General features: G+C 40.3%; 1 protein-coding gene across 6 annotated transcripts in view; it reads left to right on the top strand.

Annotated features, from left to right (window-relative positions):
- The window catches only part of mapk10 (mitogen-activated protein kinase 10), a 214,957-nt gene that overhangs the window by 122,330 nt on the left and 74,089 nt on the right, over positions 1-18,538 (top strand). For all 6 annotated transcript variants that reach the window (XM_072595962.1, XM_072595878.1, XM_072595793.1 and 3 more), the window contains 2 exons: positions 3,423-3,552; positions 15,845-15,903. In XM_072595962.1, the coding sequence (XP_072452063.1) occupies positions 3,423-3,552; positions 15,845-15,903 (189 nt within the window). The remainder of the gene's footprint in view (positions 1-3,422; positions 3,553-15,844; positions 15,904-18,538) is intronic.

The following is an 18,538-nucleotide window of genomic DNA, read 5'->3' as shown; positions in this document are numbered from 1 at the left end:
CACAGCATCTCATGGATGCCCAGTGTTGGGTTACTAGATCTGTTTAAAGTCTTTACCATTTAGCTCAGTAATAATGCTACATGATGTGTGATATTCTTAATGTGAAGACAGGATTTGGTCTCCACAAGAACAAGTGTAATGGTCACTCTTACCAAATGTATCATTGACAGATGCATCTGTGGCAGGTGGATAGGTAAGGATAAGGTCCATTATGTTCTTTCCCCTTGTTGGTTCCCTCATCATCTGTCCCAGACCCAGTCTGGCAACTATGTTCTTTAAGACCCAATCAGCTCAATCATTAATGCTGCTACCCAAGCCACTCTCGGTGAATCCGCATTGAAATTCTCCACCCAGAGTTTGTTTTGTGCTACACTAGTATATGTTCCAATTGTTGTTCAACATGGAACAGCTTTAATTCATCATCCAAGGGAGGATGGTACATAGTAATCAGCAGGAAGTTTCCTTGCCCATGTTTAACCTGATACCATATTTAACCATTGTAACAAATAACATTCACACCATAGAAGTGCTAGGCATGAAAGCTCTCCAAGGAAAAAGAATTGAACTATATCTCCTTAATGTTTAATGGCATTTCTGTCACTGAACCCCAGCTATCAACATCCTGAGGGCCACCATCAGCTAGAAACTAAACTGGACCAGTCATGTAAATACTGTAGATATGAACAAGGTCAGAGCGTGAGAGTTCTGCAGAGATTTATTCACTTCCTGCTCCCCATCTGCTCAGCACTAGTTAAGACTTTGATGAAATACTCTCTACTTGCCTGGAGGAGGTCAGCTTCACCTGCAATCAAGAAACTTTGACACCATTCATGACAAAGCAGCCCACTTGTTTGCCTCCTCAGCCACTGCCTCAATATTCACTCCCTCCACCATTGGGCATCAGTATATACCATTCATATGATGCACTGTAGCAACTGACCAAGACTCCTTTAAAACACTTTCCAAACGCACAACCTCTGCCACCGAGCAGGACAAGGGCAACAGATCATGAAAGCAGACCATTTGCAAATTGCCTCTAAGTCCTAACACTCTATCCAGATGTGAAATTTTCTTACTGTTCCTCCATTGTCCATCAGTCAAGATCCTAGACCCTTCTTACTATTGCCATGGTTAGAACTGCAGAGACTCAGGAAAGGGCCACATTCTCCAGGCTTTTTGGGGATAGATTCTGGTATAGCCAGTGGTACCCACATCCTGTGAAAGAATAAATTAAACAAGAAACAATGGAATTGAAGGCAAGAAAGTTAGGAAAACCTATTAATGTCCAATAATTATATGTAAACCTGCTTAATTCTCGATAGATGAAACAATATGACCTGCAGGCAATAGATTCTGAAAACTAGTTTGCTCTTTAGTGACACTAGGTGGTCAAAACCCACAACTACAGGAGAAAACACTTTCTTAATCTTAACTTTGTGTATTATGTAGGAATTTGCAATCTTGCTAAAAGTTAAACATTTCTCTTTCCAAGTTAGGGTCACCAAAGCAGAGTTATAGCACCTTTGTATCCATTGGTTGGGTGGCACAGTGGTTAGCACTGCTACCTCACAGTGCCAGGGACCTGACTTCGATACTAGCCTAGGGTGACTGTCTGCATGGAGTTTGCACATTCTCCCTGTGTCTGCTGGGTTTCCTCCCACAGTCCAAAGATATGCAGGTTAGATGAACTGGTCATGCTAAATTGTCCATTGTGTAGGTTATTAGTCAGGGGTAAATATAGGTAGGGGGTCTAGGTGAATTACTCTTCGGAGCATCAGTGTGGACTTGTTGGGCTGAAGTACCTGTTTCCACACTGTAAGGGATTCTAATTAGTTATTTCAGAGCAATTTAATGAAAAACGTAGTACCTTCTGATCTAGGTGTCCTACTTATTCATAGTTTCAAGCATTTTATTTCAATATAGCAGAACAACAAATTGGCCACATTTTGCCTCATTACGCAGCCCTGAAACTCTTCCTCATTCTACCCATAATAATATGAGCAAGGAATGTAAATATGGAAAACAGTGACAGGCAAACTTCGCAGCACAGTTTCCTTGAAAATTGTCAGCCCATTCCAAACATAAAGTTCTGGAGCATCGAGTTTGTTGGTAACAGCAATTACAGAAATGGTGACAGACAGTGCTGTTTTATGAAGGTAACCTAATATGGTCGCAGGTTACAAAGGTAATATTTCATTAGGGTGGTTAATTTTTCATCAATGTAAATTATCTCCTAAATCAGATCTCTTACCTCTTGATAAGGTACTGTGTCTGTGGAAGAAGTGTCTGTGCTGTTAGCATTCATGCTAACCTTTCTCCTTCTTCCTTGGCAGTGGGTAGAGGGTTCTGGTGTGCCTGAACATTTCAATCCTGGAGCTGCAGACTCTACCACGAGAGGGGTGGGTGACGTTTGATGAAGTGGATGGGTGGGATGCTCTGGGTTCTCGCAGCCTACTCAGGTGGCAGTGCCTATGAAGTTAGGATAGTAAGATGAATATTTCATGGCAAATGTTTTACCTCCCAAAATAATGGAATGCGTTGAGTAAAGTGCATTATTCCTAAAAGGCTTATCTTCCCTGTTGGTTCTGTCCACGGATCCAATGTGTCAAAACTCAGCACTATTCCACAGGCAAGGTCAGTTGGACTGGGGATATTTAGAAACTGTGAGAATTTCGACACACAGTCACACAAAATTTAATGATCAGTGGTTGTGGAACACCATTGGGAAAGGTTTCATGAAGTTTGCCTGCTATGCTACTTTACAGAGAAATGCTGAAAAGCAATTCACAACATGGAAAGAAAATAAAAGGAACGGAGTAAATTTTAGGTGATTTATTCTGGTGTCATTTTTAACGATTGTAATGTAATCATTGAACGCATTTATCGAGTTACCTAAATGTGGACTGAGTTTACCATGAGTCCATCCTGAAGTTCTGTGGAATCACTTTAGTATTTGCAATGTGATATTTTATTCAAATCATATGGTTTTCACCAGAAAAGTGCAGCACAGACTATGACCTCTCCCTGTAGCTACAGAGAAGCGAAACTGTGTTTAGAAGGTTATGGAGCCCTTAGCTCTGCATTCTGCACCCTACTAGAATCTCAAAGTGTAACCCTTTGCCTATCCCCTCACATGCTATTAACATACCATACCAACTCTGAAATTAATCTGAGGACCACGAACAGAAATGGTTCATGTATTGTTTCTACTGCTACCATTTACGTAGAGACATTAACATTTTTAGATTGAATGGATGAATTCCTGTACAAAAATAACAGAGAAGGATTTCAGAAGGAGTTGCTCAGCATTTCCACTCTAATATTGGACAGAATGATTTTGGAGCAAGTGTTGATAACTATACTAACACCACAATCACAAGTAGTTTGACTAACTTTGCTTATAATTATATTCCTTGATGTAGTGCTTCATATGATGCTGTACTTGATAGAAATGTGGCCATTAAGAAACTCAGCAGACCATTTCAGAACCAGACGCATGCCAAACGGGCTTATCGAGAGCTTGTACTCATGAAATGTGTCAACCACAAAAACGTAAGTTTATCATTTTTAATATATCCTGATTAATCCTAGACAATGCACTGGCAGGAATGACATAGAGATGGCATTCATTATTGAGAAACTGTTAATGTACTTGACAATTACCGAAGTACTTGTCTATTCTATTGAGCTGATCTTCTCTCCCGTTGGAAAGAATGTTTGTACCATTTAGCACTATCAGATTCCTAAGTATCATTTGTCCCAGGCATAGGACACTGGGAATAACATGATTGATTCTTGCCTTTCAAAAAATACTTTAGCAATTGACTTGCTCAGTTAAATCATGTCTTAGCAGCAGTCATATTGGATCCTGGATTAAAGATTTCAGCAGATTGTAGGTTCCTTAGAGTAAATCTTTACATCACCACCTGGATAGTAATTTGACAGGCTGGTTTGCCTGTCTGTTGTAGAATCTGGTCAGTTAGAAAGCATCAAGCTGGACATGTCACAGCATGGTTTGGCAACTGCTCCTCCCAAGACAGCAAGAAACTATAGAGAGTCCTGAATACAACCGAGTCTATCACATAAACAAGCCTTCCATCCATTCACTGCATCTATACTTCCCACTGCCTCTGGAAAGCAACCCACATAATCGAAGGCCCCTCCCACCCTGGTTATATTCTCTTCCACTCTCTTCCATCAGGCAGGAGGTATAAAAATTTTATTAGATGGACAAATAGATTCAGGAACAGCTTCTTGCCCACTGTTATCAGATTTTTCAATGGGCCTTTGAAAGGTTAATTCTGATCTTGCTCTCTGTACCTTCTTTGCTGCTGTAACACTGTATTCTGCACTCCGTTCTGCTACCCTGAAACATTTTGCTTGGCACAATCTGTCTGTATAGTACACAAAACAACACTTTTCACAACACTACATGTGCCAACCATAAATCCATCAATCAAATCAGCCAAACAAAATAATGTGTCAGAATATTTCCCAAACTATGATGACATACTCCCTTCCTTCCTAAGTTAATTTGTTATATTTTACATAGAGGGATGTTCATCCAAGATTACAAAGATTGAATTGAACTGAAATATTCTATTTCTATTAGTCTACAGTCTGTTCAAGTGATGAAATATGTGTTTCACATTAAATCTTGCAAGGCTCTACACCCAGGATGAAACTCACTTAAAGGCAGCATAAAATGGAGAATTGGGCATGGAGTCAGTCTATTCATGGTCTAGTAACTGTGTTCATTTGCAAACCAAGTGAGGTGAACTGACATACTGATGTATATGCCCTTTCCAATTCTTGCTCCGGCTGAGTAAGAATTTAAACTTGGTTTCCCTATTTTTCTACACTCTTAACAGTCAAGTTACAGTCTCCCATTAACTTTTATGTAAATTGTTTTATATCCGGCCTTAAAAATTTTGGGTTTTTGAGTTCACCCAGCTAAAGGATCTATGTCCTTTTGCACTTAACATACACAATGGCAGCATCAAGGACTGCCAAGTTAAACATGTTGGAGGTCAGATGATAAAACATCCCTGTGCCCTTTCTCAGCAATGGGGCTGAAATGTTTTGAGCCCACTGGTACCCTCTTCCATGTCAATCTGAAAAGGTATCTAGTAAATCCAACCAGCAGGTGCTCCAGTTACAATGGCTACCTGCCAACTGGGTTGAGTCAATGGAGGAGAACCAGCAGCTGCTTGCTAAACAACCTTTTCTATATTATTGAGCCTGTTCCATTTCTGAGGTTGGAATGACCAATGGAGGCACCATTTTCCAGGACATGCAGTTCAGCATTCAGACCCAGACACCACTGGGTCCCACTGGCATCATTGGAGCCATCCCCAAGCAGTGCAAAAGCAGAGTGGCAAAATTTACACCAATCTCTGGCATGTTCGTTCCATCCTGTTAACTTCACCCACTCATGTTTGGTAGAAGTTGCGTCCCTACCTGGCCAAGATGGCCATGAATAGGACCAGGCAGTGGGCTATGGAGGAGACCGTTAGACCTGACTGCCTGCTTCTCTTCCATAGTTACATCCATGGCCCTGGAGAGGGAGCAGGCTTTGTCCACAACCACCCTACCAGATTAAAGGTAGTTTCCTCAATAGCAGTCCAGATGTGTTGTCACAGTGCCCCTCTGCCAGTCAGCAATGAATGCATGGCTGGTGGTGCTTTATGTTCCTAACATTGTCAGGAGTCATCCCCCCCACTTTCTTACTTCCCACTTCTGCATTTCATCACAAGACAGATTAATTGGTTGTTCAAGTAGAGATGAATAGGTTTGATTTAATAGGGTTACAAAAGTCAGAAACTAAATAATCCAAAGTACTTGAATTTTATATTAAGCTTGAGATGTGCTTAAGTCCAATGTGACAACCTTAAGTAAATAAAGCCAATTGCGGGCATGTGAGAGGCAAATTAACTGAGGTTGATATAGAAAGGAATTTATACAGATAATTGTAAGTAAACAATTGCAAGCATTCTTTTAAAATTGAGAATCTAATTTATTCTGTATTTCCTTGAGAAATATAAACCGCACTGTAAAAATGATACTTGTTATGGCTGACTAAACAAATTGAGGATAAGATTAAACTCATAAGATTTCCAATTAGAATAATGGACCAAATGTTTGGTGGAGGTGTGGGGGTAGAGAGGATGTTAGAAGTCAACAAAGAATGACTGTGAAATTGGTTAAGAGTGAGAAAATTGATTATGTGAGAAGAAAGCAATATGAAAACAATTGGAAACGCACAGCAGAGAGAAGGACCCAGAGATTGGGAATCACCCAGTAGAGGAAACAGTTAGACCTGTGAGGACACTTCCACTTGGGGCTACACAGCAGAGATAGCTGGACTTGGGCTACTCAGCAGCCAGGGTGAATGTGATGAAAAATCCAAGTGTAACATAATAGTAAACTGTAATACATTGGTTAGTGAGAAGGTGCTGTTAGAAGGCCCTGGAAAACTAGCTTAATTGAAGTTTAAAACTTCAAAAGGTATTATTTTAAGGAATTAATAGCTACTTGGATTTTAGCAAGGAACATCAACTCAAAGGAAGGAAAGTTAAATCAACTCAAAACAAAATAATAAAGTGGAATGAAAGAAAATTAGGTGAAGTTATGTTGTTACTGCTGAGTTTTTATTGTAAGTTTGTACTTACTCTCTGAAACATCTACCATTGTTTCTCAATCATCATCATTGCTAAACTCCTTTCCCAGTCCATTCCAGAAGGCTTTGCCCTCATTCCTGTTAACCACCCATATTGAAGCTGAGCACTGTTGCTTCTGACACAAGTTCCTCCCTCTCAATCTGAATGCTAATTTCTATCATGTTATGGTCACTGTTCCCAAGGGAATCTTATATTTTGACACCATCTATTAAACCTGTCTCATTTGCACATCATCAGATCCAAAATAGTTTAATTCCTGGTGGACTCACAGCATATTGTTCGAGGTAACTGACCTGAATACATTCTATAAATTGTACCTCATGGCTTTTCCTGCTAATCTGACTCTTCAATCTACATGAAGATTGAAGTTACCCATGATTATTGGACTGTTTTTGTCATGTGGCCTCATTCTCTGATTCTCTGTCACACTATATAGCTTCTGTTAAGGGCGCATACATTACTTGGAACAGTGTCTGCTTTCCCTTTCTATTCTTACTTCCAGCAATATGGTTTCTACATCTTCCAATCCAAGATCATTTCTTTCCAGCGTAGTTATTCAGTCCTACACTAACAATGCTACCTCACTCGTCTTTCCTTTCTACGTGCCCTTTCAAAGTCACATACCCACTGTATATTTAACTTCCAACTTTGTTCTCATCTCTGCATAGAACCAGCAACAGGATAACATGATATTGTCACTCTAAATTTGCTGAGAATATGACAGTATGTTACAGAATTAGGCCAGGATTCAACTACTCTGCACAGAAACAGAAATGCAGGAAAGATTAAAGTGTCAAGGTGCGCCTTTGTCGAGAGAAAATCTTAACTTTGAAACTTCATGATCACACATTCTGCAGAAAAGATGATTTGAACTGTTGGATTGAATATTATCATATACTGCCCAGGCCTGACATTGGAGGGCACAACACCAGACCATACCATCTGGTCCAAGGTTGGCCCTTGAGGAAGTGCAGTTTCAGCTGTCCATAGGAAGAAGGTCAATAGCCTTCTCCATTCCCAGGCTATCCCACTCTCAGTCTTTTTCTTTTACTGCACCCACCTCTCAAGAAGGTTCATTCTCTACTCTCCCACTATTACATAAAACATCTTCTTTCCCTGGAATACAATGTCTGATCAGATGATGGACATAGGTTATATTATAATCTTGAAAAGAGGTTTGATGAATGCCTGGGGAGAAAGAGATGCAGGAATATAGGGAAAGAGCAGCGGAGTGGCAGTAGTTAGTATGTTCTTCAAAATATCCAGCACAGACTCAGGATGGTCTTCTGTGACGTGCTATTTTACATGGAGGATTAGCTTTAATTCCTGGAAAGTGGTGGGATGTTACTAAACTTGAAAACCATGCTCAAAACTTACATGCTTGTGGCAACTTTACTTTGTTGATGTATTTTCCTTGCCAAAACTTTACTTAGCCTCGATCAGTTCTCATTTTACCATATGTCATTCTCCAAAAGTGATGAGAGGCTGATGATATATTGATAGCTTCTACTGGATCTCTGTCAGTGCTGATTTGATCTAACAATCAACAAATGTAACTAGGAGTGGGCTCAATTGATCTTTATTCTGCCAAGTTGATATCTTGCTGACAGCCCAACCAAAGCTGAAAACCCACTGTGTGCCGTGTCACAGAGATAATGTCAGCAACTATCTGCTGAGACATCATTTAATCAACAAGATACACTTCCAGACTGCTTCACATTAAGCACGCTTATGAGATCTTTCTGTGGGGGGTTGTTCTCTAGAGGAGCAGCTCTTGCATAAGACTCTTGTTAGGAAATTGTAGCCAGTGATCTGAAGTTAGAATTGTAGGATAGAACTATAGAATCCCTACAGTGTGGCATGAAGCCATTCAGCCCATCGGATCTGCATCTACCCTCCGCAAAACATCCCATCCAGACTCAACTCTCGTCCCCCACCACCACCACATCCCTAGTAATCCCACATTTGCCATGGTTAATTCACCTAACCTGCACATCCTTGGATGGTACAGGGCAATTTATCATGGCCAATCCTCCTGGCGTGCACATCTTTAGACTGTGGGAGGAAACCCACGCAGATATGGGGAGAATGTGTAAACTCCACACAGACAGTCGCCCGAGGCTGGAACTGAACCTGGGTCCCTGGCGCTGTGAGGCAGCAGTGCTAACCACTGAGCCACTGTGCCACCAAGTTTATTAATTTTAAAGGAGTGTATGGCCATGGAATCACCACTTTAGTGGAAGAAATATTTAGGATTAAATGTTTTTCTTTATTTATGAGCTCATAATCTACAACTCTAATTTCTATTTACAGCATAAAGTACACAACAGTCCATGGGATTCATACACCTTCTGGGGTGATCGCAAGTTTTCCAAAATCAGAGACTTGCCCCCACAAACATTGCTTCCAACAATCCAGAAGTTTTAAGTGTCCCACACCAGCAAGCACCTTGCGATATCACAGGAGAAATCTCCAGCTCACTGACACCATTCACAGATCATAGTCATGAGGGGTCTAGAGAATCAGAAACAAATGGAAAGTCTCTCAAATGAGAGTCATTTCTGGGACAGGGTAGTCTGAAATGCAGAGATCTGAAATATAGGGGTGCCTTTGCTTTTCCTCTTGCTCTGTCCTTCATTTCTCTTCTCTGTCTCCATCCTTTTATTTCTCCAGCTCTTTACCTGCTCATAAGTGGCCTCCTAGCTCTTGGAACTTGACACATCAAAGCTGTTGGAGGCAAATTGAGCAAGAATATTCAATTCCGGCATCTCTGAGTATTAGGTAGTGACAAATAGTGTACCGCAGGGTCAGTGCTTGGACCCAACTATTCACAATATATAATAATGATTTAGGTGAGGGAATGAAATGTAATATCTCTAAGCTTGCAGATAACACGAAGCTAGGTGAATGAAATGTGAGGAGGATGCAGAGATGCTTCGGTGTGATTTGGACAAGTTGATTGAGCAAAGTCATGGCAGATACATTAAAATGTGGATATATGTGAGGTTAACCAGTTTGGTAGCAAATACAGGAAAATAGATCAGGGTGGCATGGTGACTCAATGGTTAGCACTGCTGCCTCACAGCACCAGGGATCTGGGTTCAATTCCAGCCTCAAGCGACTGTCTGTGTGGATTTTACACATTCTCCCCATGTCTGGGTTTCCTCCAGGTGCTCCGGTTTCCTCCTATAATCCAAAGATGTGCAGGTAAGGTGAATTGGCCATACTAAATTGCCCATAATATTCACAGATGTGTAGGTTTGGTGCATTGGTCAGGGGTAAATATAGGATAATAGGGTAAGGAAATGGGTCTGAGTGGGTTACTCTTCAGGGGGTCAGTGTGGATCTGTTGGGCTGAAGGGCCTGTTTCCACACTGTAGGGATTCTACGATTATTATCTGAAAGGTGATCAAGTGGGAAAGAGGGAAGTGCAATGAGACCTGGGAGTTCTTGTACACCAGTCACTAAAGGTAAGTTGCCAGTGGAGCAGGTGGTGAAGAAAGCAAATGGCATGTTGGTGTTCATAGCAAGAGAGTTTGGGTACAGGAGCAGTCTTGCTGCAATTATATAGGACCTGGTGAAACTTGGAGTATTGTGTGCCATTTTGATTTCTTTTTCTGAGGAAGACTGTTCTGGCTATGGCTGGAGTACAGCAAAGATTGATCAGATTGAATCCTGGTATATTCGAACTGACATATAAAGAGATACATGATTAATTAGGATATATTCACTGTAGTTTAGTAGAATGAGGGGGCGCAATCTCATCGAAACTTATAAAACTCTAAAAGAACTAGACAGAGTAAACACAGGAATGATGTTTCTGATGATCTCGGAGTCCAGAATCTTATGGTTCTAAGGATACTGGGTCAGTGATTTAGGACTGAAATAAGGAGATATTTCTTCACCCAGAGAGTGGTGAGTCTGTCGAATTCACTGCCACAGAAAATGATCAATGCCAAAAGATTCCATGTTTTCAAGAAGGAGTTAGATATCATTCTTAGGGATAAAAAGGGCTAAATGCATCAAAGGGTACAGGGGGAAAGTAGCAAGGAGATATTGAGCTCGATGATCAGCGATGATTATGTTGAATGGCCAAGCAAGCTGAAAAGGCCAAATGGCTGCTCCTATTTTCTATGTCTTTTTATAATTCCTAGGGTTCAACATTTACAAAGTGAAAACACGTTTTGAAACTGAAGATTAAATGGCATGTGATCAGATATTTTGCAGCTGGACATTACATGGTAAAGCTTTCTGTGGTCAGAAGGCCATGTGATCAGAATTAATCCTCTAGGATTACCTTCAACTAGAGTTGCCAACCACAGAAAGTCACCATGGTGCTGTTTTGAAAAGTGCACGAATCCATTCATATATTAAACTTTAAGCAGGGAAGTTCCTCAGTCTGCTCCTCCTCTGCTAGTGGTAGTACGTCAGAACTGAGGCCGAAATGTAGTATACACATGTAAACGTCCATTTTTTTGAACTTCCAGTGAAGTATTATCTGGTGGAGAAGTTGCAAATCTGATAAATTTGTGATTTAAAAAGTATTAATTTACTTTTCTCACTAACAGTGATCTCATAATCCAATCAACAGTCTTCTGCGAATCAAATCATGTGCTTTGAGAAAGTACTGATATTGCACAACTTAATTTCATTGATGGCAATCTATTATTTTCCGGATTGGTAATTGGTTATAAATTCTAAGGTCAAGCAGCTGGATGTACAGCAGGGACTCCATTTATACATAGAAACTTGGTTTTCACCACACTTCCAGTGAAGCATTTTCAACAAAGCAGGAGCAACTCAGAGACTTTGTTGACCTGCATACTCTTACAGTATCATTTCAGCCTTTACAATCCATGCTGCTTACTTCACATTTTCTTGAAGAAAAATTGTTGGTCGCAGAGTGTTAAATATCAAGTCACCTTTATTTTTCTCAATAGAGTCCCTACAGTGTGGAAACCGGCCCTTCAACCCAACAAGTCCACACCAACCTTCTGAAGAGTAACCCACCCAGACCCATTTTGTGAACCTATTGCTCTACATTTAGCCCTGACTAATGCACCTAGCCCACACATCCCTGAACACTATGGGCAATTTAGCACGGCCAATTCGCCTAACCTGCACATCTTTGGATTGTGGGAGGAAACCAGAGCACCGAGGGAAAACCCACGCAGATACAGGGAAAATGTGCAAACTCCACACTGTCACCTGAGGCTGGAATTAAACCTTGATCCCTGGCACTATAAGGCAGTAGTGCTCACCACTGAGCCAATGTGCCACCCTCAAATGGCCTTCATTTTACCAAGTTTCTCTTGGTATATAAAATTGCAGTTGTGCAACCTTTTTTGTGATAACTTGAGTTAAACCTCATGATTTTCCCATAGCAAGAGAATATTAAGATTTTTTTAAAAAGTTATTCATATCATTTCCTGTCATCTTGATAGATTATGAAGCCAGCAGAAAGTGAGGACTGCAAATGCTGGAGGTCAGAGTCGAGAGTTTGGTGCTGGAAAAGCACAGCAGGTCAGACAGCATCCGAGGAGCAGAAGAATCGACATTTCAGGCGTAAGCCCTTCCTGAAACATCAATTCCCCTGCTCCTCGGCTGTTGCTTAACCTGCTCTGCTTTTCCTACATCACACTCGGGATTAGGAAGCCAGTATGTGTGATGTATAGGTATAATATGTTCCACTCTGCATCCTGAATTTTCAGTTATGACTAAAGAAATTGAGGGTTTGGTTAAGAAAAAGAAGGAAGCATATGTCAGGTATAGACAGGATAGATCGAGTGAATCCTTAGAAGAGTATAAAGGAAGTAGGAGTAAAATGAAGAGGGAAATCAGGAGAGCAAAAAGGGGACATGAGATAGCTTTGGCAAATAGAATTAAGGAGAATCCAAAAGGTTTTTACAAATATATTAAGGGCAAAAGGGTAACTAGGGAGAGAATAGGGCCCCTCAAAGAACAAGGCGGCCTTTGTGTGGAGCTGCAGAAAATGGGAGAGATACTAAATGAATATTTTGCATCAGTATTTACTGTGGAAAACGATATGGAAGATATAGACTGTAGGGAAATAGATGGTGACATCTTGCAAAATGTTCAGCTTACAGAGGAGGAAGTGCTGGATGTCTTGAAACGGTTAAAGGCAGATAAATCCCCAGGACCTGATCAGGTGTACCCGATAACTCTGTGGGAAGCTAGAGAAGTGATTGCTGGGCCTCTTGCTGAGATATTTGTATCATCGATAATCACAGGTGAGGTGCCGGAAGACTGGAGGTTGGCAAACGTGGTGCCACTGTTTAAGAAGGGCAGTAAGGGCAAGCCAGGGAACTATAGACCGATGAGCCTGACCTCAGTGATGGGCAAGTTGTTGGAGGGAATCCAGAGGGACAGGGTGTACATGTCTTTGGAAAGGCAAGGACTGATTTGGGATAGTCAACATGGCTTTGTGAGTGGGAAATCATGTCTCACAAACTTGATTGAGTTTTTTGAAGAAGTAACAAAGAAGATTGATGAGGGCAGAAAGGTAGATGTGATCTATATGGACTTCAGTAAGGCGTTCGATAAGGTTCCTCATGGGAGACTGATTAGCAAGGTTAGATCTCATGGAATACAGGGAGAACTAGCCATTTGGATACAGAATTGGCTCAAAGGTAGAAGACAGAAGGTGGTGGTGGAAGGTTGTTTTTCAGACTGGAGGCCTGTGACCAGTGGGGTGACAGAAGGATCGGTGCTGGGCCCTCTACTTTTTGTCATTTACATAAATGATTTGGATATGAGCATAAGAGGTACAGTTAATAAGTTTGCAGATGACGCCAAAATTAGAGGTGTAGTGGATAGCGATGAGAGTTACCTCAGATTACAACAGGATCTGGACCAGATGGGCCAATGGGCTGAGAAGTGGCAGATGGAGTTTAATTCAGATAAATGCGAGGTGCTGCATTTTGGGAAAGCAAATCTTAGCAGGACTTATACACTTAATGGTAAGGTCCTAAGGAGTGTTGCTGAACAAAGAGACCTTGGAGTGCAGGTTCATAGCTCCTTGAAAGTGGAGTCGCAGGTAGATAGGATAGTGAAGGCGGCATTTGGTATGCTTTCCTTTATTGGTCAGAGTATTGAGTACAGGAGTTGGGAGGTGATGTTGCAGCTGTACAGGACATTGGTTAGGCCACTGTTGGAATATTGCATGCAGTTCTGGTCTCCTTCCTAACGGAAAGATGTTGTGAAACTTGAAAGGGTTCAGAAAAGATTTACAAGGATGTTGCCAGGGTTGGAGGATTTGAGCTGTGGGGAGAGGCTGAACAGGCTGAGGCTGTTTTCCCTGGAGCGTCGGAGGCTGAGGGGTGACCTTACAGAGGTTTACAAAATTATGAGGGGCGTGGATAGGATAAGTAGACAAAGTCTTTTCCCTGGGATGGGGGAGTCCAGAACAAAAGGGCATAGGTTTAGGGTGAGAGGGGAAAGATATAAAAGAGATCTAAGGAGCAACTTTTTCACGCTGATGGTGGTGCGTGTATGGAATGAGCTGCCAGAGGAAGTGGTGAAGGCTGGTATAATTGCAACACTTAAGAGGCATTTGGGTATATGAATAGGCAAGGCTTGGAGGGATATGGGCTGGGTGCTGGTAGGTGGGACTAGATTGGTTTGGGATATCTGGTCAGCATGAACAGGTTGGACCGAAGGGTCTGTTTCCATGCCCTACATCTCTATGATTCTATGACTCTAAGTATGCAGAATGCAAATGAAATTTTCTGGTGCATAAATCAAATGCTGTTTTGAAAAATTGAATTGAATTTTGAATGATTTTGTTTTTGTAAGTCACTAATGGATTCAATAGTCTGGCATGATAAACAATAAGAAAATGTTCACGGGAATGATCATTCAATAACTAACATTCAATGACCATGTTAGTTTCAAATGTTAAGGAAAGAAGTCCCTGAGTACATGCTTGGGATTTATTGTCTTTGCTTTTTGAGCTATTCCACCACTTCTAATTAAAATCTCCCAATACAAGTATATAGTTTTTACTACATGCATACATCGTTAATTGTATCCATAGAATAAAGCTATCAGAATCTTGCCGGAATGCTGAGCACATTTTAGGGATGCTCACAGGGAAGATTGCAGATTTGACATACTGCAAGGATTAAATCAGATGAATTGAAATGGCCTTCATTTTACCTTCTCATGAAATATAATCTTGATCAAATAGAGAAGTTTAATACACCAAATGATTTACCTGTTTCCTCTCATCTGAGTGAGCTCCAAGACTACCACGTTCAGTGTATTATCCCTTCTTGAGAATGGCTAAGAACTAATTTATATTCATAATCATGATGGGTTTTCTATTGTAATCTTGACTCATGATGGAATATTTAGTTATGTGGTCATACTGTCATATTTTCAGCTTTTGATCTGTATATTTTATAGAGATCTCTGTTTGTGTAAGTCTTCAAGGCAGACTCATTCTTTGTTTTTCAGGAATCAGTTGTATTGCTCTATGCAGAACAATAAATTGCCAAGCAATTTTAAGTTCCTTGATGTACAAAGTTACATCTTGCAGCATGTAGGCAGGTTCTATGATGTGCAGGGTTACATCTTGCATCGTGTAATTGGGATTTATCAAACTATTGTTATTTTATACTGTTAATTTTGTAAAACCTGTGAACTAATAATCAGCTTGCAATTGTAAATGTACAGGAATAATAATTCAATTTTGCTATTTCTGATTCTCATAGCCTAATTGAAGTTGAACTGCAAAATTAATTCTTATCAAATGAAAATTACATTCAACTCAGCCATAATTAGTTGAAACTTAAACAAACATGCACACAACTCTACATTTTTTAGGTGTTTTCTTTTTATGACCAGAGAGTATGATGGAATAAAATTCACCACTGTAATAAAGTATATATTTGAAATTAATTATCATTATTTTATGTAATAAAGATAATAGCTAATCAAGCTCATCAGCTGGAGAATTGCAATAAATGTTTATGATTACTTAAAAGTACTGTCCATGTACATATAGAAGAAAGGTCTAAATATGGCTAATAGCTAACCCTTAGATTTGATTCAATGGTAACAGTTATGACATAATCATTTGATTTGTGATTAGATGCAGTCACAAAGCAAGTTATAACAGTAATATATGTTTTGTTCCACAGATCATCAGTTTATTAAATGTGTTTACACCTCAAAAATCACTAGAAGAATTCCAGGATGTGTAAGTAATCAAACATGTTCCCCTCCTCAGTATTTTATGTATTTATTCGACTGGGAACTGTTTTCCTGCTCTATGGTGTGCTGCCAGGACTCTGTCAGGAATATATTCAGTTGGCCTCTGATCATTGGCTTTAATAGGCCTCCTAATTATGTGAAAAAATATACAGAAGTTGTGGTGGACGACCATGGGTCTCTTTAAAAATAGGCCAGAGATAGGAGGATGCTGGGAAATTCCAACCCTAACCTCTCATCTCTGCCGAACCTCTGATGTTCAGTGTCTGCTCAAAGTCTTCTTGCACGTCACTTGAATTTTGTTTCACTTACCACAGTAATATTGACATTTAGAGTTATAACAAAGTCAGCTTTGTGCCATTGTAGCCAGGCTGCTTGCCCATTGTTGTTGTATAGTTAGTCTGTATCTCACTCTTTCATTCATCTCTGTTCCCCTGTGCCCCTCTCCTTCTCTCCCAGTTTTCCCAGTGTTGAAGATTTTCTGTTGTTAATAAACATAAACAATAACACACAGGAGAGTGCTGCTAAGGACAGAATCACGTTGTTTCACAATGGATCCATTTAAACCCCTGAATTTATCTTGCTTGTTTCCATGTTCCATTGTTCTATATTCATAATTGAATTCAAGTCATATCTAGATTCACCTTTATCATTCCTTCAACTATTTAATATGCATGTCTATGAAATCAGATAGACACTGGCAATCACCATACAAGTAAGCTCAGCCCAATCAATGTCTTTCAAATCTTCTTCATAACTATTTGTACATAATTAGGAAGGCTTATCCCACTGACTAGTCAGGCAATAGATTGTACATACAGGGCTATATCAATGAAAGATACATTAAACTGAGGGTGATGGAAATTCCTAGTAAAAATGTGATTTGATATGTTGATTATAAAATAAGTGAAGGCAAGAGATTGAATGGAGGGTCTGACTGGTTGAACCTGTTATTTTTAAGCCACAAAACTGACCTGGAAACTAAAATTGTTTATGAGAATCTTAGATTTGAAATATGGAGGAGTGCAGAAACGATCAAAGGAGAATGTTGCACCGTATCTCATTCACTGAGACATCCCAATGTTTTTCACAAACAATGAACACACTCATGTGGGACATGAAATGGCTCACCACTGCCTTTTCCAGAGCAACTGGGGATGGGCAATACATGCTAGACTTTCCAGTGATGCTCACATGTATGAATGCATAAAAATAAATAAATACCATCTTTATCCTCCTGAGAGAAATAGCCTGTCTCTGTGCTATAAATATGATGTAAGGAAAAGTGAAATGAATACATGAGGGAGAAAGGAATGTGCTGCTAGGGGAGAGATAAATAGTGTGGACAAAGGCTGTTGTGGAGCATGAACATTCGCTGGACTAGTTGGACTGACTTCTGTTTCTGTGCTTTAGTTTTGACAGAAATGTGTGTGTGGACACCAGAGAGCTCCACAATAACAGGGATATGACCATCTGCTACTATTGATTTTCCCACTAGAGTGAAAGGCAACTTTATTTGAAGATTGGATGCAAACTTATTAATGCAATTAGGTTGTACAATTACTGGCCATCAGAAGCCAGAGATGCCTGAAAACTGTGGACTTCTATAAACTACACTGAATAAATCTTAATTCTTATTAAATAAGTAAAACAACTTATTGATTTGCTTGGCTAGATGATGCACTGTGTGGACTAAATATCTAACTAATTAACAGTACTCCATGGTCTGAGAAACCTTTGACTTTATTGTGCCAGTCTCAACTGTCTGACCCAACACAGACAAGGTCTGGCCTGAGTCGAGTCCCATGATTACCAATTTTTAGACCCTGTACTTATTTTCACTGACTTTTTTTCTTTTTATAGGTCCCCAAGTCTCAATAATCCCACTGTTATTTTGCAAAGGTTTGGAAATGAATTGAGCCCTTTTCAAAAGTCCAGATTACAAAAATAAAACAAGCTAGAAGACAAGATTACTGGAGAAGAACCTTCCTGACCAACATTTATGTGTGTTGTTTAAAGAAAGTTGACATCCCAATTTGAGTGATGGAGTGTGGCTTGACTTCCAAAAACTTTTGGCAAAATCTTAAACTAATGGTTATTATTTACTGTCTAAGGCAATGGGAAGTGAATTTAGCATTAATAGAAAATTGGCTAAAGGGTAGAAGGAAACGGCATGGTGGCTCAGTGGTTAGCATTGTTGCCTCACAGCACCAGGAAGCCAGGTTCAATTCCACCATGGACTGACTGTCTGTGTGGAGTTTGCACATTCTCCCTGTCCCTGCGTGGGTTTCCTCTGGGCGCTCCAGTTTCCTCCCACAGTCCAAATATGTGCAGGTTAGGTGGATTGTCTATGCTAGATTACCCATAGTTTTCAAGAATGTGTAGCTTAGGTGCATCGGCATGGGAAATGCAGGGTTACAGGGGTGGCTCTGGGTGGCATGCTGTTCGAAGTGTTAGTGTGGACGTGTTGGGCCGAAAGGCCTGTTCCTACATTATGGCAATTCTATGGATTAAACACAACCAGAATGCCTGCAGCTGCGAAGGGGGCCTTTTGCCTGGTTGTATATGTGCTAGTTCTTTCTGGAGAAATCAAATATTAATCCCACTGTACCTATTCTCTTTAC

This window comes from Chiloscyllium punctatum, chromosome 1 (assembly GCF_047496795.1).
Source record: "Chiloscyllium punctatum isolate Juve2018m chromosome 1, sChiPun1.3, whole genome shotgun sequence".
Lineage (NCBI taxonomy): Eukaryota > Metazoa > Chordata > Chondrichthyes > Orectolobiformes > Hemiscylliidae > Chiloscyllium > Chiloscyllium punctatum.
The sequence above is the reverse complement of the archived record's forward strand: the minus strand, read 5'-3'. Positions and strand labels throughout refer to the sequence as shown.